This window comes from Pecten maximus, chromosome 8, assembly GCF_902652985.1.
Source record: "Pecten maximus chromosome 8, xPecMax1.1, whole genome shotgun sequence".
In the NCBI taxonomy this organism is placed as follows: domain Eukaryota; kingdom Metazoa; phylum Mollusca; class Bivalvia; order Pectinida; family Pectinidae; genus Pecten; species Pecten maximus.
Window position 1 is genome coordinate 25460331 of NC_047022.1, and position 27663 is coordinate 25487993.

The 27663-nt window shown below is 36.6% G+C and overlaps 1 protein-coding gene across 1 annotated transcript; it reads left to right on the forward strand.

The window, feature by feature from the left end:
* On the forward strand, nt 1-27401 carry LOC117332952 (acetoacetyl-CoA synthetase-like). The gene is made up of 16 exons (XM_033892038.1): nt 1-167; nt 6213-6316; nt 7672-7789; nt 8173-8283; nt 8489-8586; nt 8849-9042; nt 9636-9780; nt 10098-10178; nt 12246-12370; nt 13937-14001; nt 15734-15970; nt 18175-18300; nt 20229-20298; nt 20982-21040; nt 23046-23251; nt 24204-27401. Exons 1-16 carry the CDS (start codon nt 53-55, stop codon nt 24339-24341), a joined length of 1992 nt encoding a protein of 663 aa, XP_033747929.1. The 5' UTR covers nt 1-52; the 3' UTR covers nt 24342-27401.
* Nucleotides 27402-27663: the final 262 nt, after the last annotated feature.

The following is a 27663-nucleotide window of genomic DNA, read 5'->3' on the forward strand; positions in this document are numbered from 1 at the left end:
CACGCCCAGACCACGTTGTACACGGACGGATTTGACATTGCTCTTAGCGAAGATGGATTTTGTACAAGAATCCAAGCCAAAAGTAATGTGGCAACCAGATAGCACAAAGCAAACCAAAATGGATAAGCTTCGTAAAATGATCAATGAAAAATATCATGTGGATTTACGTAAGTAAAACCTATATTGACATTAGCACTTAATTAGTTACCTCCCTTTATACGATAAAGTTGTGTTTTGGCACGCGTCATGACAAACTTACAAAACATGTTTACTCATAGACCATTCCCATATTAAACAAGGAAGTGGTTTTACCAAAAATAGAGGCATATCTTTTGTTCTTGACACAGTTGGTTATCATTTGTCATTCAAGTTATGGCATGTCATGTAGTACTATATTTATATTGAATTTATTTGTTATTTATGATATGGATATAGATATCTAGAGGCTTTCAGCCTGCATCCATTATTTTGCTATTAAATGCTATCAAATGTAATAGATATTTTTTATGGCCTTGGTTTTCTGTTAAGCAAGTTAAGGTACTTCACTACACTATTCCCTACACTATTCCTAGATCTAGCTTGTGCCGATCGAGTATCTGTATCGTTACGTCGCTAGTGTCCCAAATGTCCCAATTCTGGTTTTTGAGTAAAATTGGAGAAATAACCAAAGGGTGTGTAATCAATTATGAACCCATCCACAAATGTTTTGATGTGGAAACATTAAAACAGATATTTCAATGTAACATTATTTGAATTGGATAAAATGATCTAGTTGATAATTAATATAGAACGAATATTCATACCCTGCCTACACGTACTGAGGCAACGACCATCTGTCAGAAATTGTCCGTCCGTCGTCTGCGTTATCGCAACTATTATAACACTAATACAATGATATTGTTGTAACTGTTTCACATAAAAACATCTTAGATAAGCTCTCTGAATTCTTTAGTTTTTCATTGCACACCAAGAAGGCGTGCAAGTTCAAGAAGGCATGTAAGTTAGCCAGACATACAGTGTAGGTATGTGTGTGGCTTACCCGTGTAGATTTATTCCAGATGTGTCTTGACACCGACAACCCAGTTACCAGTGCACACGCATGTGTTGCCATTCAGACCGAAACATTCATCGGCCATAAGTTTGCGATAAATTTCTCAATTTTTCATACAAAAGTTTTTTGACGATTACTGTTCAACACCAGTCATTTATTGACATCATCTATTGTCATAATTAATTAATAAATAAATATTGGTAAGTGTAATGTTTATACTCTTTTATCATTCCATTAATGAATTTGATGATATTGAATATTTTTGTAATACAGTTTTTTTTTTACAGACATTTTTGTCACAAAATGTCACATTATGATTTAGGATGTGTTCATTAATTGCAAAAAAATTGTGAAAGTTGCCTCTTATAATTGTGACTTTGAATACAAGAGTGAAAAAGGGAAAGAGAAAAAGCACTGCCTGTGAGTTACTATATAGTCCAATAAAATGAAACATGTATGGTTATACGGTACTTTACATTGCAATGAAAAATGTGTGTCCACATCCACCCTTCTCTTTTTAGCTCGTCTCTTCGAAGAAGAGGGAGAGCTTATGTTGTCACTCCGTCGTAGGCTTTTCAAATGTTAAGTTTTTGGTGCAAGTGTTGAAAGGCATAGAAATTTATGGTAATATGGTCCCTGTGGAGGTTAAACTATCCCCTGCCGGAGTTCAACTAAAAGATTTTTTTGGGAATTTTGTTTTTGAACTTTGAAAATTTTTGCGTTAAGTTTTTGGTGTAAGTGTTGAAAGGTATTAATACATCACTTTATAATTGTACTAGGGTGCTGATATTTGGCAATAGAGTCCCTCTGCAGTTAAACTATTCCTTGCCAGGGTTAAACTTCAAAGATTTTTTTTGGGGAAAACCAGATTTTCAAATTTTTGGATATTCGGTAAAAGAGTCCCTTTGGAGTTACACTAGCCCTTCTTGGAGTGAAACTGAAAAACAAACAATGTGAAAATGCTCACATTAGACAATTTAAAGCGGTCCACATTTTTCAAGGGAAACAACTCTCATTAGGATAATATTTTATATAAAAAAAATTGAAGTAATGGGTCCAAAAGCAATTAGCCAATTACATTTGTATTTAATATATTATTATTAATTCAATCTACAACAGCATAGCTTGTCTCCCAAATGTTTGTCAATAAAAAATTTGTATATATTTAAATTTGTATGGTTTTGAAAATTGCATGAATACACAAAACACAATCTGATCAAGTAACCAATATAAATATTATTAATGCAATTTGCGAAACCATACATTATTCATTGACAAACATTTGCGAGACGAGCTATGCTGTTCTCCAACAGCTCTTGTATTTTTTTTAATTTGAATTCATCCAGTTATTTATTTGTCAGAGTTCATAGTTATTGTTTCTGTTCAAACTAACAACTATCAACTTAGTTTGTTACAAAATGAAAACAAGGAAGGAATTTCCAGAATTTGTTGGTTTGGTATTGTTTAACATCCCTTAATTAAACACAATAAAGCTGTTTAAGGACCTAATTCAAAAAGGAAAGATATTGAAATGGAAATGCCTTATACAAGAAAATAAGAAATCCATACAATAAACTGTACTGTAATTACCTCTTTAAGAAATAAGATGTAGCTAGACGGTACAAGATTGATTTAGTGTCGGGTACATCCTATATACTGTATACATATTGCCATAGCATATAACATTGGTGCCAAATAGCTCTTACTGTGAGTGTGAGTCCTCAATACAAATATGATGTGTATTACAAGGTGTGTACTTAAACAAAAACATAGCAGATGTGGTTCATAGGCAAAGCAAAACAATTGTTGTGTTTTCAGTTTCTGAATATGAAGGTGTCTTTTTAGGTCATCTGACCCAAAGGGTCAGGATGACCTATAGTCATCGTGCTTCGTCCGTCGTCGTCCGCCGTCCGCCGTGCGCCGTGCGCCGTCCGTAAACTTTTTCTTTCAAAACGCTACTCCTCCTTAACGCTTGGGTGGATTACTTCCAAATTTGGTTTGAAGCATCATTGGGGGAGGGCAATCATATTTTATATAAATGAGGCTGGTCTGACCCCTGGGGCCAGAAGGGCGGGGCCCCAAAAAGGGAACTTAGGTGAATATTGCTATAAAATCCTACTCCTCCTTTACCCTTGGGTGGATTACAACTAAATTTGGTGTGAAACATCATTGGGGGAGGGCGGTCATATTTTATATAAATGAAGTTGGTGTGACCCCTGGGGCCTGAGGGGCGGGGCCCCAAAAGGGGAACTTTGATGAAATTTTGCTATAAAATCCTACTCCTCCTTAACCCTTTAGTGGATTTCAACCAGATATGTTGTGAAACATCATTTGGGGAGGGCGGTCATATTTTATATAAATGAGGCTGGTGTGACCACTAGGGCCTGAGGGGCGGGGCCCCAAATGGGGAACTTTGATGAAATTTTGCTATAAAATCCTACTCCTCCTTAACCCTGTAGTGGATTTCAACCAGATATGTTGTGAAACATCATTTGGGGAGGGCGGCCATATTTTATATAAATGAGGCTAGTGTGACCCCTGGGGCCTGAGGGGTGGGGCCCCAAAAGGGGAACTTTGATGAAATTTTGCTATAAAATCCTACTCCTCCTTAACCCTTTAGTAGATTTCAACCAGATATGTTGTGAAACATCATTGGGGGAGGGTGGTCATATTTTATATAAATGAGGCTGGTGTGAGCCCTGGGGCCAGAGTGACTGGCCCAAAAAAGGGAACTTTGATGAAATTTTGCTATAAAATCCTACTCGTCCTTAACCCTTTGGTGGATTTCAACCAGATATTGTGTGAAACATCATTGGTGGAGGGTGGTCATATTTTATATAAATGAGGCTGGTGTGGCCCCTGGGGCCAGAGGGGCGGGGCCCCAAAAGGGGAACTTTGATGAAATTTTGCTATAAAATCCTACTCCTAACACCCATAGTGAATTATTAACAAATTTGGTGTGAAACATCATTGGAGGAGGACAATCATATTTTATATAAATGAGGCTGGTTTGACCCCTAGGGCCAGAGGGGCGGGGCCCCAAAAGGGGAACTTTGGTGAATTTTTGCTATAAATCCTACTTCTCTCTAACCCTTTGGTGGATTAATACGAAATATGGTGTGAAACATCCTTTGGGAAGGGTGGTCATATTTTATATAAACGAGGCTAGTGTGACCCCTGGGGCCTGAGGGGCAGGGCCCCAAAAGGGGAACTTTGGTGAATATTTGCTGTTAAATCCTAATCCTCCCTAACCTTTTGGTGGATTACAACCAAATTTGATGTGAAACATAAGGTGACGGCAATCATATTTTTTAATGAGACAGGTTTGACCCCTGGGGAAAAAAAGATGGGGCAAAAGGAGCGCTTAGGTTAAACATTTCTTAAAAATGCAATTCCTCCTTAATGCCTTAATTGATTACAACCATATTTAGTTTGAAACATCATTGGGGAAAGGCAATCCTAATTGATATAAATGAGTCTTGTCTGACCCATTGGGACAGAGGGGCATGCCCCAAAAATGGGAACTTGGCTAAAATTTTGCTTTATGATGCTGCTCTTCCTGGACAAGCTAAATGGATAAAAACCAAATTTGATCTAAAACATAACTGGCTGCGATAAATAATTTATGGTAATAATGCTGGATTGGGGTGTGTGTCCCTGCTGTAAGTGTAAGTGTTTGTCAGATGACCGTTAAGGCCCATGGGCCTCTTGTTCTTATAAATCTGAGGCAGTTTTCAGAACTATTGTATAGGCAGTTAATATACTGTAACAAGCTCTATATGTTCTACCATATTAATCCTCAAATAAGCCCCCTCCCGTAGTGTAAAAGTTAGTACCATATTTATCGTCAAATAATCCCCCTTCCCTAGTGTAAAGATTTAGTACCATATCAATTTATCGTCAAATAACCTCCTGCTCTGGTATAAAATGTTAGTACCATATTTAACATTAAATGAGCCCGCTCCCCAGTCTATGGTTTAGTACCATATTTATCATCAAATAAGCCAACTCCCCTAGTGTTATTATAAGGTTTAGCACTGTATTTTACTTCAAATAAGCCCCATCCCCTCATCACTGTGTACTGTCCTTGCCCTCAAATATGACTTAAATGTTAGGCTTTATTTTGATATACAAATGTACATACTAAATATAAATAAAGTATAACATTTATATTGTGCACCATCTAATTTTGGAAAAATACTTATTAATGTGTATTACCTGATGTAATAATATTTCATACAACAGTGATATATACACACTGGTATGTATTGTGCAATATTTAAAGGATACTTATAATTATTTCTGGATAAATTGTTTGAAATTAAAAACAAAACATACGAAGATTGTAATTTTTACATTTAATTACATTTCAATGTTCATTGCTAAAGTAGAGGGTATAAGATCACCTAACTAGCTCAATCTAGCAAGAATTTCTTTTTAGACCATAGTGGTACAATGTTTGCCCTGAGAGTGAAAGGTTGCTAGTCGAAGCCCGGTACGGCAGATTTGGTGCCGTAAACGCTATAGCAGATTGAGAGATTTCCTTGGAGATAAAGAACCTGGTTGTGGTTGTCTTTGGGGGCGAAGACTTTGTGAAGACGGGACGGGTACATCCTATATACTGTATACATATTCATAGCATATAACATTGGTGCCCAATAGCTCTTACTGCGAGTCCTCAATACAAATATAATGTGTATTACAACTGTATACACTGTATATAGCTGTAAAATTAGAGAGTATAAGGTCACCTTACTAGCTTAGACTGGTGTAAATTTCCCTTTATCCTATTGGTAGGATGTTTGCCCTGAGAGCAAGAGGTCGATAGTTTGAAGCCCGACACGGGCAGGGTATTTTTCATTACTTCTTCTTATTACATTCATCTCATTTAGCCGTTTTTTCTCAAATACAGAATTGTACCATATATTTTACAAAACTGTATGCATGAAGGGGAATTCCTGCAGCCAAATAATGTTTGGATATATATCGGTATCTCTTACCTAGGGTACATGTAAATTTCTCAGCATTAGCCGTAATTTATCATCGGAATGTTTTAGTGTAACTTGTTTGTCTAGAACCATTACTATGATCTTTTGACATTGTATAAGACAGTAGAGTGTATTACACAGATTTCATTGTTATTGTCACTTTCTGGTTACAGAGACATACAGTGCTTTTCATCGCTGGTCTTGTGACCATTATGCTGAATTCTGGGAAGAAGTTTGGAAGTTTACAGATATCATCCATTCTAAGCCCCACAACAGGGTAGGTTCAAATGATTGATGACTCGGTACTACAATCTGTCACCAAAATAATCTATTGCCTCAGTATAACAAAGGCAAGAAGAGAATACTGGTATGTAAACAAAACTTGATTTTAAACTAAAAATCGATAAGATGAGGATGCAATATGAACAGAAAATACAGGTATATATGATATATGGTGATTGACCTTGAAAAATCACAAGGAGAATAAGAACATATGTTCAAAGAGGGTAAGCATCACAATCAATATCCATCATGTAGGACATCTAGTAGCTATATATAGTAGTGGCCATTGATTATGATTTTGTAAAGGCAATTAATCGAAAATTTCTGAAAGTGTTCGTAAGTCTTCAGCTTTGCATATTTTTGTAATGTAACTGAACCAAGAAGTAGTTGATCTGATATTTTACAGATATATTCATTGATGGTTTACAAGCAATTATTGAGATTTAAATATATTAACTATGTTAAAATGCTTCGTTTGTATTCAGTATTTTTAATACTGATTGTATTCAGTATTTTTAATACGGATAACAAAGGCTAAGATGTGTAATAAATGTACTTCAGATGTACATAAACTTTCTACAAAAGGGCAATTCTGTGCTAATTTAGAAAACCAACCATAATCGATAATCAAACAATTTTTCGTCGCCAATTATCAATTCTGAAAGTGAATCAGATTTCCATCACTAACATCTAGGTCATGTCCAGGCAATATCGATTAATATACAGTTATCAAATGGGTATGAGGGCGATAGTAATTTTGTCAGCCTTGAAGCAACAACTGTTGCACGAGGGCTTTAGCCCGAGGGCAACCGTTGTTGATGAGGGGCTGACAAAACTACTATTGCCGAATAATCCCATTTGATAACTGTTTTATTATACCTTTACGTTTTTTTCTCTATATAGATGTTTGTGCTGGTATGAGAATCTGCTACATTTGTATATAGTCCTGCATTAACTTGACAGACGTTTGTATGACCCTTATAGTGTTTTGGCTATCTCTGTCCGTTAATAATGACTCGATCTCTACGTCTGTGGCGTTTTGAAAACGCGTGTGTTGATCTATTTGACAGTTTCGTGAGAGAAAACAAAATGTTAGGCTACCGCCTGCAACAACAAATAATCTGTGTCAATTAAGCGCTTGCATGTCGTTGTGTCTTTCAAACGTTCTGATGACGTTACAGCAGGGGTGTGACAGTTTGCCGTGTGACAGTTTTTCTCTAACGTTGTGATAGTCCTGGAAACACATGTGCAATCCTCTCGAGGCTGATAGTCAAATTATCACATTACTTTTATATAGAGAAAAAAGCGTAAAGGTATAATAATGTTTTTTATGACACACTATCACAACAGGTTGTGGACACAAGTAAAGGTATTGCGGAAAATCCAGAGTGGTTTGAAGGAGCCCGGTTAAACTTTGCAGAAAACCTGCTGCGTTATAAAGATGACAGGACAGCTATCTATTCTACAGGTGATCTGACAATTTAGATCTCAAAAAAAATTTCTTAAACAGGAATGCTTAAATTTATTAACTATGGTAGCATGTATGCCCAAATTTATCAATTTACAGGGGGGGGGGGGGGGGCTGTGGGAGAGAAATTCAATTTGGCTGCACAACATTGATGTTAGACTGAATTACTGTACCACAGTACCACAGAATAGTCTACACACATTTAAGATAATGTTTTATGATAATTTACTTTACTTGACAGTTAACTCTGTATATTGTAAACAGTTATAAAAAGTGATCAGTTTAATTCAAATTTACTTGTGGGCAACTTAAAATCTTCACTAGTGAATGACGTAGGTATGGTCACATTGTTATGAGGTAGACATCTGGAATATTGTTTTCAGGTGAAGGGATGTCAATAACAAAGAAAACATTCCGAGAACTCCGAGAGTCAGTAGCAGTGTACGCTGCTGCCCTGAGGAGGCTGGGTGTTGAGAAAGGCGACCGTGTTGTCGGTATGTGTTTGTATTCAGGCTGGCAAGTTTGTGTTGTACAGTCAGTAAAATATTATTCAATTGTAAATTAAGTCTTGTCTGTGCTAAATGAGTTTACATCAGTATAAATTGGGACTTCAGTTCGTTTCTTAAAACATCAACAAAATATATGGAAGGAAAGAGACATAAGAAGACATGTGGCTAAATTTCGTAAAATTTGTTGTAGGTTACATTCCTAACTGTACTGAGGCTGTTGAGGCCATGTTAGCTACAGCTAGTATAGGAGCTGTGTGGAGCTCAACTTCCCCAGACTTTGGTGTCCAGGTAACGAAGATCGTAGCCTCAGAAGGAGAAATATCATAAACTTGTGATCTAGTAATGTGCAATAAAATATTTTACATCTTAATTGGGTTTTCTACATGTCAAGTGTTACTAATGTGTCCAAGTTAGAAAATATCTCAAAAGAGGAATTCTTCTTCACAATTATAACTTACAATAGATTCACTTTATCTTGCATATATATTTCACAGAATAACTCGACCCAGAGGAGAAGTCTGATCTGAACACTGATATTTCTCTTTGACAGGGGGTGCTTGACAGATTTTCACAGATCTGTCCAAAGATAATTTTCAGTGTGAATGCTGTCTGGTACAACGGTAAGGTACATAGACACCTTGACAAACTACAACAGGTGGTACAGGGCTTACCGGGCCTGGAGAAGGTTGTTGTGATTCCCTTCGTGCCTGATGCTGACCGTGATATTTCTGAGTTGTCAAATGGGTGAGTGTCTCCATAATAGAGTTATTTCCCTTCACATGTAATGCCTAGGATATCGTCTAGTGGGCCATGTTGTTGTGGACTACATCTTTACTTCCCAAGAATTAGATTTCCAGTTTCCACTTCCTGTCAGATTTATGTCAGATGCTAACTGTTACATATATTATGAACAGCTGGGAAAGCGCTTTGGATATCAACAGACTTGTTTTAAAGTTATTTCTATATTTCAAACTCCTTCACAAGGGCATTTCGAATTTATTTACAGTATATTAGGTTTCCAATATAAAAGTGAAAATCTGAAAGTATTCATTGACATTACCTGGTAGTTAGTTCAACAAATGTTTAAGAGAAGGTATACTCAACATTTAATAAGTCTGTTATATTATTGACTGCTGCAGAATCATATATATTGGTCATACTCAATATCATTCAAATGTCAGAATCCTAGTTGCTATATTTGCATTAATACATGTATGTAGTAGTAGTCTGTCCATGTGCCAGTTTTATTTTGTTCTTACTGAACCTGAACTATTTGCCTCCTCTTACCTAATTTGTTTTGTTGTATTTATTTATAATCATACTTTTTGTTGTTGTAGTTGTTTACTATCAGAGTTCCTACACATGCCTGATGATAAGGTGCCGGAGCTCACCTTTGAACAAGTCCCCTTTAAACACCCACTATTTATCATGTACTCGTCGGGCACCACTGGCGTACCCAAATGTATGGTACACTCAGTCGGGGTAGGTAGCAGAGTGTTGAAGTATTTCCTATTAGTATTGATAATATAAGTTTAATATCTAGTACAACATACATATCATATATCCTAGTTTGAGGATAAATTTACATATAAGAATTTCTTGAGTCTCCAGGAAATATGTTTTTCTTATAAATGTGAAAGTTTTGGGTAAAATTGATGCAATTTTTAGATGTAGTGTTGTATTGAAGTTCTTTTAAGGGAAGAATTTGATATATTTTCAATTTAGAATTTTTTTTCTCTAACATGTGTAAGTAATAATTGGAGCCAGATCTATATCTGTGTGTCTGTAAATCATTTCAGGGAACATTACTAAAACACATGGAGGAACATGCCATACAGAGTGACATGACACGTGATGACGTCATGCTCTACTACTCAACGGTATGTGACCAAGCTTCTCCAGTCATTCATTAAAGCATCTTTGGTTTTCATATACAAATTGTAATTCTGTGGGGGCTATAGTGTTGAATATCTGTATTCTTGTCACATAAGCTTTTGTAAGGACATTAACACTTTTAGAATAAAACCAACCAAAGCAAAAAAGAAAAGACTACCCTGTGGCCAGAGAATGCTACAAAATTGTGACGAAGCAACAAAATTGCAAGTTTCTGTAGGTGAAATACTTCTGCAATATCACAAATATTTTTAGGAATATGAGCTTATGTCATGGCGCAGCGTCCGTCGTCCGTCCGTCGTCCGTCTGTCGTCCGTCAACATTTGCTTCAAATCGCTACTCGTCAAAAAGTTCTTATTGGATTTTGACCAAATTTGGCCAGAAACATCCTTGGGAGAAGGGGAACAGATTTTGCATAAATGGTGACTCTGACCCCCGAGGGCCCAAAGGGGCGGGGCCCAATAGGGGAAATAGAGGTAATTCCTTTAAATCGCTACTAGTCATAAAGTTATGAATGGATTTGAACCCAATTTGGTCAGAAACTTCCTTTGGGGGAAGGGGAACAGATTTTGCATTAATGGTGGCTCTGACCCCCGAGGGGCCAAAGGGGCTGGGCCCAATAGGGGAAATAGAGGTAATTCCTTTAAATCGCTACTAGTCATAAAGTTATGAATGGATTTGAACCCAATTTGGTCAGAAACATCCTTGGGGGAAGGGGAACAGATTTTGCATTAATGGTGGCTCTGACCCCCGAGGGGCCAAAGGGGCGGGGCCCAATATGGGAAATGGAGGTAATTCATTTAAATCGCTACTAGTTATTAAGTTATGAATGGATTTGAACCCAATTTGGTCAGAAACTTCCTTTGGGGAAGGGGAACAGATTTTGCATAAAACGTGACTCTGACCCCCGAGGGGTCAAAGGGGCGGGGCCCAATACAGGAAATAGAGGTAATTCCTTTGAATCACTACTAGTCATAAAGTTATGAATGGATTTGAACCCAATTTGGTCAGAAACATCCTTGGGGGGAGGGGAACAGATTTTGCATAAATGGTGACTCTGAACCCCGAGGGCCCAATAGGGGAAATAGAGGTAATTCCTTTAAATCGCTACTAGTCATAAAGTTATGAATGGATTTGAACCCAATTTGGTCAGAAACATCCTTGGGGGAAGGGGAACAGATTTTGCATTAATGGTGGCTCTGACCCCCGAGGGGCCAAAGGGGCGGGGCCCAATATGGGAAATGGAGGTAATTCATTTAAATCGCTACTAGTTATTAAGTTATGAATGGATTTGAACCCAATTTGGTCAGAAACTTCCTTTGGGGAAGGGGAACAGATTTTGCATAAAACGTGACTCTGACCCCCGAGGGGTCAAAGGGGCGGGGCCCAATACAGGAAATAGAGGTAATTCCTTTGAATCACTACTAGTCATAAAGTTATGAATGGATTTGAACCCAATTTGGTCAGAAACATCCTTGGGGGGAGGGGAACAGATTTTGCATAAATGGTGACTCTGAACCCCGAGGGCCCAATATGGGAAATAGAGGTAATTCCTTTAAATCGCTACTAGTTATTAAGTTATGAATTGATTTGAACCCAATTTGGTCAGAAACATCCTTGGAGGAAGGGGAACAGATTTTGCATAAATGGTGACTCTGACCCCAAAGGGGCCAAAGGGGCGGTGCCCAATAGGGGAAAAAGAGGTAATTCCTTTAAATTTCTACTAGTAATAAAGTGATGAATGCATGTTCTAAAAACAATTCTTGAGGACTTTCAGACCTTAGATAGTCTGGACTTCATTAATCTTTAAAGCAGTTTGGATTCCCACACTATAACCATATATAGCATTGTTTGAGATTTACAAATAAAACAAATTGAATATGAACATTATTTTGACATTTGGTCTAATTCAACCAGGTGAGCGATACAGGCCCCATGGGCCTCTTGTTCTTTTTGATATTTTGAATCCCAGTTTTGCTAATTTTCCTGTGATGTTTGTATTGTTACTAAAATGTTTATTGTTTCCATGTTTGTGATATCTACCTGTGATACAGGTGGGCTGGATGATGTGGAACTGGCTTGTGTCTGTGCTAGCCCTAGGAGCAGCTATTGTGTTATACGATGGATCACCACTTGTTCCACATGCTAACATCCTTTGGGATATCGTTGACAAAGTAGGGTAGGTCTTCTCAGTAGAACTTGTAGATTTACATACATCAGGGATCAATCTCCATCATTTAAATGTAAAGCTAAACTGAAATCTTCCTAATACAGAGCCTTGTCTAAACCAGATACTGTGGAACTTCGTTAACTGGAACTCGACGGGACCACGAGAAAACTTTGGGTTATCCAATTGTTCGAATTAAGCGAGTTGTCATTTTTGGTGCAAAGTTTGGTCAATATTTGTCAACATTATATAATCATTATAACTCCGCTCTGTTGCTCATCAATTCAGTGTAAAGACTGGTCAATACATGTAAATGTATATGTAATATTTCGTTCTGTCACTCGTAGTTTGGTGTAGTTTTGCCGATATACAGTCTCGATAAAGTTTCTTTCGCTTAGTCACTTGAATAACGATCTGATGTTCATATCATGTTTGCAAAAGGAATAACGATAAAATGAAATTCAATTGAATAACAATTTATTAAATTATAATAAATGTTATATCAAATAACCGTTTAAATTTAACACATATCATATGTAAAACGTAACAGAACCATTACCTTATATTGGACATATAAAATACTGTTTGATAGTCCAACTTACGTTTTACCGACAACCACGCCATTTCCATGTGTATTAGCACAGGAAGTTGGGCTGCGCATGTGCGTATAAAATGTTACTGTTACTGAGTTGGTGTGTTATCCAATTTAATAGACAGTGCTGACCGTTACAGTCGTACTATGAACACCTCGACGGTAATTACGCTATTGTTTCAGCAGTTTAAAGATTTAATAGGCACTGGTGACTGTTTCATTTCTACTTGTAAAAACATCAGCCAGTGTGTCAGAGATTAGTTCTGTTTGAGCGAGCGGGTAGATGAGTTGGTGATTATCATGTATACTATTAGTATCGGCGACCACTTTAGGAAATTACCTGATGTAAGTAAAACAGTACTTTTTATCACGTTAGTTTATGTTGTAAGATTCCACCGACAATTTCTTTAATGAATTTATGAAACACTTATAATAGCATATAATAATCGGTAGGTTTGTAGTGCCGATACAAACGGAATTTTGATGTTGAAAAAATGTCGGCGTTTACCACTGATCGTTGTTGGGACACAAACATGATACGTCGAGTTATTTGATCATTTCAAGTAGGATTTTTATTGTTTGGACCAAATTTTCACTTCGTATTATCCGAGTTTTTTTAGCTTTCCGAATTCAAGTTTTACAAGTTTTTTTTACTAGGATAAAGAGAGAATTCGGCCAGTACTTTGAGTTAAGCAGGGTATTCGAGTTTTCCGAGTTCGAGTTAACAAAGTTCTACTGTATATCTAACATGAGTTTGAAGCTTGTGCAGACCACAAGTAAAAAGTTCTGAAGTGTTTCTAAGTATGGACTAGTATATCATATTGATGTGTTATATTTAACTTTTATTTTACCTTTTATATCCTGAATGAAATATTTGCTCAGTTTAGAAATGTTCATTGTTTAACTGGACCTTTTGAGGAATTTTAGATTCACCATTGTTCTCAAATCCATGCTATATACAGGAACTATCTTGTTGTGTCCTGCAGGGTAACATTTCTAGGTAGCAGTGCTAAGTGGCTGGCTGTCATGGAGGATAAGGGTCTCACACCAGGTAAGTCATATATCTGCTGGAGGATAAGGGTCTCACACCAGGTAAGTTGTATGTCTGCTGGAGGATAAGGATCTCCCACTAAATAAGTCATGTCTGCTGGAGGATAAGGGTCTCACACCAGGTAAGTCATGTCTGCTGGAGGATGAGGGTCTCACACCAGGTAAGTCATATATCTGCTGGAGGATAAGGGTCTCCCACTAAGTAAGTCATGTCTGCTGGAGGATAAGGGTCTCACACCAGGTAAGTCATGTCTGCTGGAGGATGAGGGTCTCACGCCAGGTAAGTCATGTCTGCTGGAGGATAAGGGTCTCACACCAGGTAAGTCATATATCTGCTGGAGGATAAGGGTCTCCCACTAAGTAAGTCATGTCTGCTGGAGGATAAGGGTCTCACACCAGGTAAGTCATGTCTGCTGGAGGATGAGGGTCTCACGCCAGGTAAGTCATGTCTGCTGGAGGATAAGGGTCTCACACCAGGTAAGTCATATGTCTGCTGGAGGATAAGGGTCTCACACCAGGTAAGTCATGTCTGCTGGAGGATAAGGGTCCCACACCAGGTAAGTCATGTCTGCTGGAGGATAAGGGTCTCACACCAGGTAAGTCATGTCTGCTGGAGGATAAGGGTCTCACACCAGGTAAGTCATGTCTGCTGGAGGATAAGGGTCTCCCACTAAGTAAGTCATGTCTGCTGGAGGATAAGGGTCTCACACCAGGTAAGTCATGTCTGCTGGAGGATAAGGGTCTCACACCAGGTAAGTCATGTCTGCTGGAGGATGAGGGTCTCACACCAGGTAAGTCATGTCTGCTGGAGGATGAGGGTCTCACGCCAGGTAAGTCATGTCTGCTGGAGGTTAAGGGTCTCACACCAGGTAAGTCATGTCTGCTGGAGGTTAAGGGTCTCACACCAGGTAAGTCATATATCTGCGATTTTAAGTCTCAACCATGTAATTTTCCAGTGTGGTTTTCTTGGCACCCCTGGTCCAAAGAGTTGTACCATTTTGTCTGTCTACCTATCAACTTTTTATGGAACATTTAATCAATTTTAGGTATGCTTAATCAGTGTGCCAATCATGGTCTATTTCTCTAAAATAATGTTGACACTATTACAGGGTTCACTGACAAAAAGAACCATAGTAAATAACTACTGGTTGGTTGAATGGACAATTGGACCAGAAGTAAGAACCATAGTAAATAACTACTGGTTGGTTGAATGGACAATCGGACCAGAAGTAAGAACCACGGTAAATAACTTCTGGTTGGTTGAATGGACAATCGGACCAGAAGTAAGAACCACGGTAAATAACTACTGGTTGGTTGAATGGACAATCGGACCAGAAGTAAGAACCACGGTAAATAACTTCTGGTTGGTTGAATGGACAATCGGACCAGAAGTAAGAACCACGGTAAATAACTTCTGGTTGGTTGAATGGACAATCGGACCAGAAGTAAGAACCACGGTAAATAACTACTGGTTGGTTGAATGGACAATCGGACCAGAAGTAAGAACCATAGTAAATAACTACTGGTTGGTTGAATGACTACTGGTTGGTTGAATGGACAATCGGACCAGAAGTAAGAACCACAGTAAATAACTACTGATTGGTTGAATGGACAATCGGACCAGAAGTAAGAACCATAGTAAATAACTACTGGTTGGTTGAATAGACAATTGGACCAGAACAGATGGATGTAGAGATCTTAGGTTAACTAGATCTGGTATTATTGATTTTTAGGTTCTACACACAAGCTGACGTCCTTGAAGGCAATCCTGTCAACAGGTTCACCCCTAAAGCCACAGAGCTACGACTATGTATACAAAGACATAAAGAAAGATCTTCTCCTGGCCTCCATATCTGGGGGCACGGACATCATCGCCTGCTTCATGGGACAGAACTGGACTGTCCCTGTCTACCGCGGTGAGGTCCAGGGTTTTGTGCTTGGTTGTGACATGGAGGCGTGGGACGACTCTGGTGAGTTTGTGATTAAGGACTTGAGTCACTCTTAAATTGCTTCTCTAGTATACCATAAGGAATCAGTAATGTGAAATGATTGTTGAGTCAGTGTGTATCAATACAGCATTTTGTATGTTAGTGTTAAAACGCCTCTCTAATATACCCAAACGTGTGGAAAGTTGGTATGACATTCTGAATGTGAAATGCTTAATGCTTAATATATAAATATGAAGTTGTCAATAAAGAAAAAAAGTTTCTTTTACCTGAGGATTATCACTTTATAAAACATCCACAACTTGCACCAACACTAATAGTTAGCTTTGACAGAAATTCTAGAGCAACGTTTAAAATTATTAATGCCTACTGTAAGCCTATTGTAATAACAAAGGCTGCTTTGTTTATAGGATCATTTAAGTAAGATCATCCTCAATTTACAAAGGGACATTTTTCGTTAGAAATTTCACATGATTTAGCATTGAGAATAAAGCATTTCACATAAAACCTTTAGCATGTCGTGCCATACTTCCAAACAAAGGTTTGCTGGGTAGTATGAAATGAACGGGTATTCAAAGACAGTGTATACCATTGTAGTGTGTTGGTGTTATTACTGTAATTGTCGCTGTTTTTAAGAATATTTTATGTTTCAGTAGAGAATAAAATTAAATTAAAAAAATAGATACCTTACAATATTAAAATAGGGAAAATCTAATTGATTTTTTTCCCCAAATTTCTGTAAAAATGGATTCTACTTTGCATCAATTTTATGGTAAACCCTAAACTAATATTTAACAAAAATTACAACTGTTACAGTAAATGGTAGCATTGGATATCTCATTGGTCAGACATGTAACAAAAAGAATCAAATACATACAAACATTTATTGGTCCCTACATATGGGCGCCAATGTAACAGAGCGCATGATTAATTAAAATTTAAATCACTGCCTCCGCTAGGGATCGAACCCGGGACCTCTGGCTTATATATATATTGTGGCTAGTATTTACCAGGGTTACATATATCAAATTTTATCGATTTTAAAATGGTGGCAAAAAGAGATATGTGAGATAGCAATACACTGTATAATCAAAAGTCTACTACTGGGTAATTAGTAAATTGCAATAAAAAACAAATGCTATTATATCGTTCTGTGATGATCCTTACTCCTTCTTACTTAGTCAAAGTGTTTTTATTAGTTACATGTTTACCTCCTCTTTACATGACTCCACCCATTGATACGTTTCTGATCACCGGCTGTATACAGTTAGTATTCTGTCAGAGTGAAAAGGCCGACTGTACACAGTAAGTGTTCTGTCAGTGTGAAAGGCCGACTGTATACAGCTAGTATTCTGTCAGAGTGAAAAGGCCGACTGTATACAGTAAGTGTTCTGTCAGTGTGAAAAGACCAACTGTATACAGTTAGTGTTCTGTCAGAGTGAAAGGCCGACTTTATACAGTTAGTATTCTGTCAGAGTGAGAAGTCCGACTGTATACAGCTAGTGTTCTGTCAGTGTGAAAAGACCGACTGTATACAGCTAGTGTTCTGTCAGAGTGAAAAGGTCAACTGTATACAGTTAGTGTTCTGTCAGAGTGAAAAGTCCGACTGTATACAGTTAGTATTCTGTCAGAGTGAAAAGACCAACTGTATACAGTTAGTGTTCTGTCAGTGTGAAAAGACCGACTGTATACAGCTAGTGTTCTGTCAGAGTGAAAAGTCCGACTGTATACAGTTAGTATTCTGTCAGAGTGAAAAGACCGACTGTATACAGCTAGTGTTCTGTCAGAGTGAAAAGTCCGACTGTATACAGTTAGTATTCTGTCAGAGTGAAAAGACCAACTGTATACAGTTAGTGTTCTGTCAGTGTGAAAAGACCGACTGTATACAGCTAGTGTTCTGTCAGAGTGAAAAGTCCGACTGTATACAGTAAGTGTTCTGTCAGAGTGAAAAGACCGACTGTATACAGTTATAGTGTTCTGTCAGAGTGAAAAGGCTGACTGTATACAGTTAGTATTCTGTCAGAGTGAAAAGTCCGACTGTATACAGTAAGTGTTCTGTCAGTGTGAAAAGACCGACTGTATACACTTAGTGTTCTGTCAGAGTGAAAAGACTGACTGTATACAGCTAGTGTTCTATCAGTGTGAAAAGCTTATGTTTGGGTCTGTTATAGGATCAATATGATAAAAAGACACTAACTTTGGATATTCCTCAATGTTTCTGCCTACAGGTAAGCCAGTTTACAATGAGAGTGGAGAGTTAGTGTGCCGAACCCCCTTCCCTTCCATGCCTGCTTTCTTCTGGAATGATGCAGATGGTACAAAGTACCAGAAGGCCTACTTCAGCATGTATAAAAGTAAGTATGTGGCCAACTTATACACCACCTATGTTAACAGTGTGACCTTTTAACCCTGACTGGTTAGTTAGTTAGTTAGTTACTGGTTTTTCTGCTTATATGACTCCACCCATCGCTAGGCTTCAGTTCACTGACTGTAGTCAGTGTTCTGTTGGGAAGAGGGAGTATCCGTCTTTAATCCTGACTAATTACCAACCAAGTTATGTGATAGTTTATTGACATGCTTGACACTAAATTGTGGGTGTATTGGGTAGAAAGGGTGGTTGAAACACAGACATTGGCCTTGTCTGTCAATACTACTTTGAGTGCCTGTGGTGAAACCTATGGCAAGCTCCATAACCCTTGCAACTCCTCATAAAAAATTTCAAGCATATGAGATACATACAAAAATATTTGTTACAAGTACCTATTAGCAACAACAGTCTATCTTAGACTTGGGATCTTAGTTGAGATAAGTTACAGAATCCTAGCCCACAACTGAGGTATCCCCACAGTTACAGGTCCTGTCAAGTGATTATTTACCAGTCATTTAGGATTTTATTTTAGTTCCGCTTTTTAGCCCACCATCATCAGATGGTGGGCTATTCAAATCGCCCTACGTCCGTGGACCGTGGTCCGTGGTCAGTCCGTCCGTCCCTCCCTCCGTCCGTAAACAATTCTTGTTATCGCTAATCCTCAGAAAGTACAAAAGGGATCTTTCTCAAATTTCATATGTAGGTTCCCCTTGGTGCCTAGTTATGCATACTGCATTTTGAGACCAATCGGAAAACAACATGGCCGACAGGCAGCCATCTTGGATTTTGACAATTGAAGTTTGTTATCGCTATTTCTCAGAAAGTAATGAAGGGATCTTTCTCAAATTTCATATGTAGGTTCCCCTTGGTGCCTAGTTATGCATATTGCATTTTGAGACCAATCGAAAAACAACATGGGCCAACAGTCAGCCATTTTGGATTTTGATAATTGAAGTTTGTTATCGCTATTTCTCAGAAAGTACTGAAGGGATTTTTCTCAAATTTCATATGTAGGTTCCCCTTGGTGCCTAGTTATGCATATTGCATTTTGAGACCAATCGGAAAAAAACATGGCCAACAGGCAGCCATCTTGGATTTTGACAATTGAAGTTTGTTATCACTAGTTATGCATATTGCATTTTGAGACCAATAAAAAAAAAACATGGCTGACAGGCAGCCATCTTGGATTTTGACAATTGAAGATTGTTATCACTATTTCTCAGTAAGTAGTGAAGGGATCGTTCTCAATTTTCATATGTAGGTTCCCCATGGTCCGTAGTGATGCATATTGCATTTTGGGACCAGTCGGAAAACAACATGGCCGACAGGCAGCCATCTTGGATTTTGACAATTGAAGTTTGTTATCGCTATTTCTCAGAATGTAGTGAAGGAATCTTTCTAAAATTTCATATGTAGGTTTCCCATGGTCCGTAGTTATGCATATTGCATTTTGGGACCAGTCGGAAAACAACATGGCCAACAGGCAGCCATCTTGGATTTCGACAATTGAAGTTTGTTATCGCTATTTCTTAGAAAGTACTAAAGGGATCTTTCTCAAATTTCATATGTAGGTTCCCCTTGTTTGAAAAGTACTTAGGGGTGTTTCTCAATTTATACAGATTAGTAAGACTTAGAGGAAGGGAAAAATAGAGAAAATATCAATCTGACATGGAACCTATAAAGATCATTCAATGGTGGGCGCCAAGATCCCTCTGGGATCTCTTGTTTCGTAGATAACATTGTATCAATTAGATATCTCAAAAATATATTACTGGTAGAAATAATAGATATTGTCTATTTCATGATATCTGAAAAAAAGCATCCTGAAAACTTTCGGTAAATTTCAGTCATAAAAACAGCACCTTTATAATAATGGATTGTTTAGGTCTAATAAATAGCCTTGTATCTCAACAGATGTCTGGGCGCATGGAGACTTCTGTTGTGTAAACAAAGAAACTGGAGGTGTCATCATGCTGGGGCGTAGGTAAGGAAATGAGTACCTGTTAACCCTATTCTGGTATAAACAGGAATTAAAATGTTTATCAAGCTGTGACTTACGTGACTTATTTTTGTCAAATTAAAACTTTTTATTGCATTTTTGCCAATAAAATATAGAAATTTATCAAGCTGATAAAACTTGTATTTCCACTGCAACGATGAGCAGTGAAAATATAAGATTTTGTAGTGAAAAAAATATGTTTTCACAATTTTGACCAATCAGAGTGAACGTTTTTGTTCATCTCTTTGAAACTTGCCAATTTCCCAATCGCAGCGAAGATAGATAAATGGGTTATTTTGCTGTATTTCTGAAATATTCAGACTAGATTTGATAAAATACTCACTTGTAAGCTTTTCATGCACAGATTCTCTTGATAACAGCAGAAAACCCTTAAATTGCATTGATCAGTCCTTTCAAAATGGAGCTGATGTGATAACTCGTATGACAGAATATTTCAATATTTTTCACTCTTGCTTCGCACTTATGAAAATATCAATATTCTATCATACTCGTGAAATATATATTCAACAGGAAACCATTCATTATCCTCGGTAAGTCAATCTAAAATTAGGACATAGATTTTATTGGTCAGATTTAAGACAGGTGAAGTAAATATTGGAAAAAGGTTAGTGATAATTTCTATTTATAATACGTCATTTCTGTTTTAGTGACGGTGTGCTGAATCCTAATGGGGTTAGGTTTGGTAGTGCTGAAATCTACAATGTAGGTAAGATCTGTTTACCATACCTCTCATTCCATATAGGATCAATGGGTAAGATCTGTTTATCATACCTCTCATTCCATATAGGATCAATGGGTATGATCTGTTTACCATATCTCTCATTCCATATAGGATCAATGGGTATGATCTGTTTACCATATCTCTCATTCCATATAGGGTCAATGGGTATGATCTGTTTACCATACCTCTCATTCCATATAGGATCAATGGGTAAGATCTGTTTACCATACCTCTCATTCCATATAGGATCAATGGGTAAGATCTGTTTACCATACCTCTCATTCCATATAGGATCAATATTTACCATACCTCTCATTCCATATAGGATCAATGAGTAAGATCTGTTTATCATACCTCTCATTCCATATAGAATCAATGAGTAAGATCTGTTTATCATACCTCTCATTCCATATAGGATCAATGGGTAAGATCTGTTTACCATATCTCTCATTCCGTATAGGATCAATGGGTATGATCTGTTTACCATACCTCTCATTCCATATAGGATCAATGGGTTTGATCTGTTTACCATACCTCTTATTCCATATAGGATCAATGGGTATGATCTGTTTATCATACCTCTCATTCCATATAGGATCAATGGGTATGATCTGTTTACCATACCTCTCATTCCATATAGGATCAATGGGTAAGATCTGTTTACCATACCTCTCATTCCATATAGGATCAATGGGTAAGATCTGTTTACCATACCTCTCATTCCATATAGGATCAATGGGTATGATCTGTTTACCATATCTCTCATTCCATATAGGATCAATATTTACCATACCTCTCATTCCATATAGGATCAATGGGTAAGATCTGTTTACCATACCTCTCATTCCATATAGGATCAATATTTACCATACCTCTCATTCCATATAGGATCAATGGGCAAGATCTGTTTATCATACCTCTCATTCCATATAGGATCAATGGGTATGATCTGTTTACCATACCTCTCATTCCATATATAGGATCAATGGGTATGATCTGTTTACCATACCTCTCATTCCATATAGGATCAATGGTATGATCTGTTTACCATACCTCTCATTCCATATAGGATCAATGGGTATGATCTGTTTATCATACCTCTCATTCCATATAGGATCAATGGGTATGATCTGTTTACCATACCTCTCATTCCATATATAGGATCAATGGGTATGATCTGTTTACCATACCTCTCATTCCATATAGGATCAATATTTACCATACCTCTCATTCCATATAGGATCAATGGGCAAGATCTGTTTATCATACCTCTCATTCCATATAGGGTCAATGGGTAAGATCTGTTTACCATAACTCTCATTCTATATAGGATCAATGGGTATGATCTGTTTACCATACCTCTCATTCCATATAGGATCAATGGGTAAGATCTGTTTACCATACCTCTCATTCCATATAGGATCAATGGGTATGATCTGTTTACCATACCTCTCATTCCATATAGGATCAATGGGTAAGATCTGTTTACCATATCTCTCATTCCATATAGGATCAATATTTACCATACCTCTCATTCCATATAGGATCAATGGGCAAGATATTTACCATACCTCTCATTCCATATAGGATCAATGGGTATGATCTGTTTATTATACCTCTCATTCCATATAGGATCAATGGGTATGATCTGTTTACCATATCTCTCATTCCATAAAAGATCCATGCTGTACTTATGGATGTTCTTTCTTTATACTGTTTAACAAGAAATATTTGACAATACATTCTTATTGTGGTTCAATGATATTTAGATTATTTGATTTCTTGTTAGCAACTTCTATGGACACTTTATGCAAAACTATATTATCAAAACATATTACCTAAATTAAATGTGTTTGATATTTTAATGGTTACATAGCAACCATAAGATTACAACAGTAGAATTAATGTTGATGTGGTGTTATTCATTGGAGTGTATAAGTCATTGATATTCTGTGGTAAATATTCGTTAATGGTGTTGTGTTCGTGACAGTTGAATCTTTCAAGGAGATAGACGACAGTGTTTGTGTGGCACAGAGGAAGGCCGACATGTCAGAGGAGCGGGTTGTTTTGTTTGTCAAAATGGCCAAGGAAGGAGTGTTCAACCGAGACCTCGTCAACAGCATTAGGACAAGAATACGAGCAGAGTTATCGGCACGCCACATGCCAGCCGTTGTTCTGGAAACTCTGGCCATACCGGTATGTCAAATCTCCCAGCTAGATTAACTGTCTACACACCTTATCAAATTCATTTTTTATATCAGCTTTTGTATTAGGTTCAAGGCGTTTCCTCTTCTGGGTATCGTTTCACAAAGCTTCGTAACTTACGAATTTTGCGTAAGTCACATTTACGAATTACTAGGCGTTTCACAAAAACTTCGTAACTTACGAACGTTCGTAAGTTACGCAAAAACCTTGCGTTACTTTACGCCATATCCATCCTGTCGTAACTTACGAAAACAATTTAAAATTGTGCGCAAGGATGCCCTTTTGAACAGAAAATGATGTCATAACGATTATGCCTTGTGAGTAATTGTTTCGAGGTGAAACCGGGTTTTGTTACTCTATGTTTTACCGCATGATAAACAATATCAAATGGAATTTTATAAAAAAAAAATTGATCTTCTATTAAAAATACGGTTGTTTTGATAGAACAAAATAAAATTCCTAGTCTGTACGTGACTCGGGGGGAAAAGGACCAGCGTTCAATTTTCACCTCAAAAGTGTCGTCCTTCTTTACCTCCAAGTTAGGGAGTGGTATATTTTTACCGGGAGAACGTACGATTTTGACGTAAGATACGAAAAAAGTTACGAACACCTTTGTGAAACGCACTCACGAACTTCGTAAGTTTTGCGTAACTTTTTCGTAAATATTTACGAACGTTCGTAAGTTACGAAGCTTTGTGAAAGGATACCCTGGAATATAGTATTATGTATCTTTAATTGTAAAGACTCAAATAAATTATAAGTCTTGCCCAATCCTTTTGTAATTTTGGTAATTTGCAATAAACTTTGTTTAACAAAAAATGGTGTACAGATATAGAAAACACATACCATATACCAGGGTAATAAAAATTGCTAGTCATTAATTCTGTAGCTCTTGTCATGTCAATGGATACAGAAAGTTAATTGTCTCCCTTTGTTTACACAGTACACTATCAGTGGAAAGAAGGTGGAAGTAGCAGTAAGAAGAGCCATACACGGCCAGTCTGTTCCTCAACAGGGGGCGCTGTCAAACCCCGACTGTTTACAGGCATACTACAATATCCAGGAGCTACAGGGATACTAAAGAAAATGAGACAAGGCTTCTGATTGGCTTCCTGAGAAAAAAATTCACTAACTTTAAAATTGAATTAATAGATTTTTTGAGATAATGTAGTCATAAGGGATCTTGTTGGCTCTAGCAGTGAAGTGTCTGTCTTAATATTGTCATTGCTTACAACTGGTTTACTGAACAAACAAATGTTTTTGGAAGTTTGGTTGGAATGATATTATAGATAATAAACTGGGTTTTATTTATAACTGTACAAAATAATTATCACTCCAAGTAGTGGAGATCTTGAGACAGGGCACTAGTTGTTATATCTGTTCATGTTAACATCTCTTAGTAGTTTGAACAATGGAATATGATCAAATAATGCTTGGCTGTTTTTGTTATCTTTGTCCAAACGGTTGACCATGACTGAATGAAATTCTGTGATGAATACATTTCGTATTTGTGTATTACTATTACATGTATTTTAATCAATTGTGATAACATTCCATTGTGCTTGATTTTACCCGTTTTTTTTTTTTATTGTCAAAGTGTGATTTGTTTTACTGTTCTGATAACGTTCGTAGTTTGTATAGCAGAGGTTTATAACATGTATTATACACTTACATTGTATACTCTCTGTAGCATCACACTGTGTCTGTGTATGGGAGATTGACTTCAGGTGTCTCTACTTAACTGCAATATATTTATTCATAAATTCTCTTTAGCCTGACAGAAAATCAAAAGTGATTTTTGCTTTTTGCTTTGCATTAAATATAATATATATAAGTTTATTGACAAGCTTTAACACTGTACGTTCTTTGTATTCATATTTTAGAGTGGCTTATACAGCCACATCTTTTGCCGGTCTATATACAGCCACATCTTTTGCCGGTCTATATACAGCCACATGCCTGTCTATATACAGCCACATCTTTTGCCTGTCTATATACAGCCACATCTTTTGCCTGTCTATATTGCTAAAAGCAAGTTTATTTTTACAGCATTATATCATTAGGAATGAACACACTGTATATCTCACAAATAGGCGTAATGTTAGTACTGCTGTAGTATACCCAATACAGTTTGTGATCATTTATAGCTGATAACATTATGATCCTTAATCACATGTACTTGTGGACAGGAGTGTGATTTTTCAATAGATATGGTGAATAATAAGAGAATAAACCTTTTAAATAATCAAATGCTTAATTTCAAAAGTGCATCTGATTTTTGATTCATACCAGGTAGAGTATTAGATATTTAATAGTATTATATGTAAAAATTACTTAAATTTAAAAGATGCTACATTGTCGCCGAAGTATACTCAAAAATATGCAAAATATAATTCTGAAGGGAAAATAAGGGAAGAGAAAAGTATCTTAATTCCAGCAGATAAAGAAAACCAGCACCCAAACAATGATACTTATAAGGTGGAATGTTACATTATAGAGACAAAGTATGATACTTATAAGGTGGAAAGTTACATTATAGAGACAAAGTATGATACTTATAAGGTGGAAAGTTACATTATAGAGACAGAGTATGATACTTATTAGGTGGAAAGTTACATTATAGAGACAAAGTATGATACTTATAAGGTGGAAAGTTACATTATAGAGACAAAGTATGATACTTATAAGGTGGAAAGTTACAATATAGAGACAAAGTATGATACTTATTAGGTGGAAAGTTACATTATAGAGACAGAGTATGATACTTATAAGGTGGAATGTTACATTATAGAAACAGAGTATGATACTTATTAGGTGGAAATGTTACATTATAGAGACAAAGTATGATACTTATAAGGTGGAAAGTTACATTATAGAGACAGAGTATGATAGAATTTCTTCGAGATGCAATTATTATGTATCCACATAGAATTTAAAAAAACAAGTAGAAGCTGAAATGTTAGGAGGGTGGTGATAGTGTAAAGTAATGTTCATTTGTTTGAATCATTCAAAGAATTAGAAAATATATTTTTATAGCACACCTTTCCCTACTACTGTACCTTGTGGTGATTTTGAAATTAATTTACACTTTAAGAAAGAAATTATGATTACTTGCAGTATTTTAATTTAGCATTAAAGGTTCATAAACATATCATTTTTCTCGTTTAACATGTTACAATCAAGTTTGATTTTTGTGTGTATATAAAGTCACATCATACTGCACATTGTAGTGGTAATTTTTCAAGGCTAGTGCTTACACACCAGAATCGTTCTAAATTATGATTGTGTTTACATTTCTGTATACCATTATTGTATTCTATGGCAGATATCGCTGATGTACTGATTTGTTTAACTAGATATACATGTCATGTGCTGTACAAGTTTATGTGAATTAGATAAAAAAAAATGTTTAAAGACCAAAACATTTATCAAGAGTTGTATGTGTAAAAGAAAAGCAAATATGATGGTACTGGGAATGTTGCTTTTTATAATTCAAACCTCTGCAATTTTACTGAAAATTTAGAAATTGGAAATTATGATTATTTACTCACTGACAAATAGTTATATTTTTAATGTCACTGTTTCTTTCAAAGAAATTCGCTAAAATGTATAAACCTTCAAATATATGCAAGTTAAGCAACCTTATTTTCTATTTATCCGTGCATGACTTATGTACACTTGGTAACTTCAAGGTAATGATCTCAAGGTCATGTTGTTAATGTGTTGACTCCACAAATGTTTTATCCTGTTTGTTATTGCTGTGTTAATGTCTTATGAATGATATTTATGTTTAAATACAATTAAACTAACTCTTGTAACTCAAGGAACCTGCTCAACTGAAAAGTAAAAATTGAGTTCCTACAGTAAAAATTATACATTGTATATAAAATATACTTAGTGTATACATGTCCAGCAGACAGTAACCAACTACTGTATCAAGAATTTGAACAGTAATATGTATCAGTATTCGTTGGGTCTTTATTTCAATTAACAACGATGTTAGTTGGCTAATAATAGTGTTTTTGGTTTTGTTAAAAATTGGATACTTTTGTTATGGTTTATTTTAATGCTGAATGTTCAAATATTTTGAAGCATTTTTCATCTATGAGGGCGAGATTAATAAAAATTGTAAAAATATGAATTTTGAAGTTTTTATTTTTGATGAAAAGATTTTAACATAAATTAATATGCCATGTTTTGTTTTTATACTATGCTGAAAGGATGTTGTATAGCATCTTTCATTGGTCTTACGTTGTTGATATAAAATGGTTTTAATGTTTGTAAGCAGTTTAATCAATAACATTCACTTATTAGGGCGCCAACGTATTTGAGACACATGAAACAGCTGTATGATGAAAATTGAATTACATGGCTAGTGCATCTACCTTTCAGACTTTTTTCCC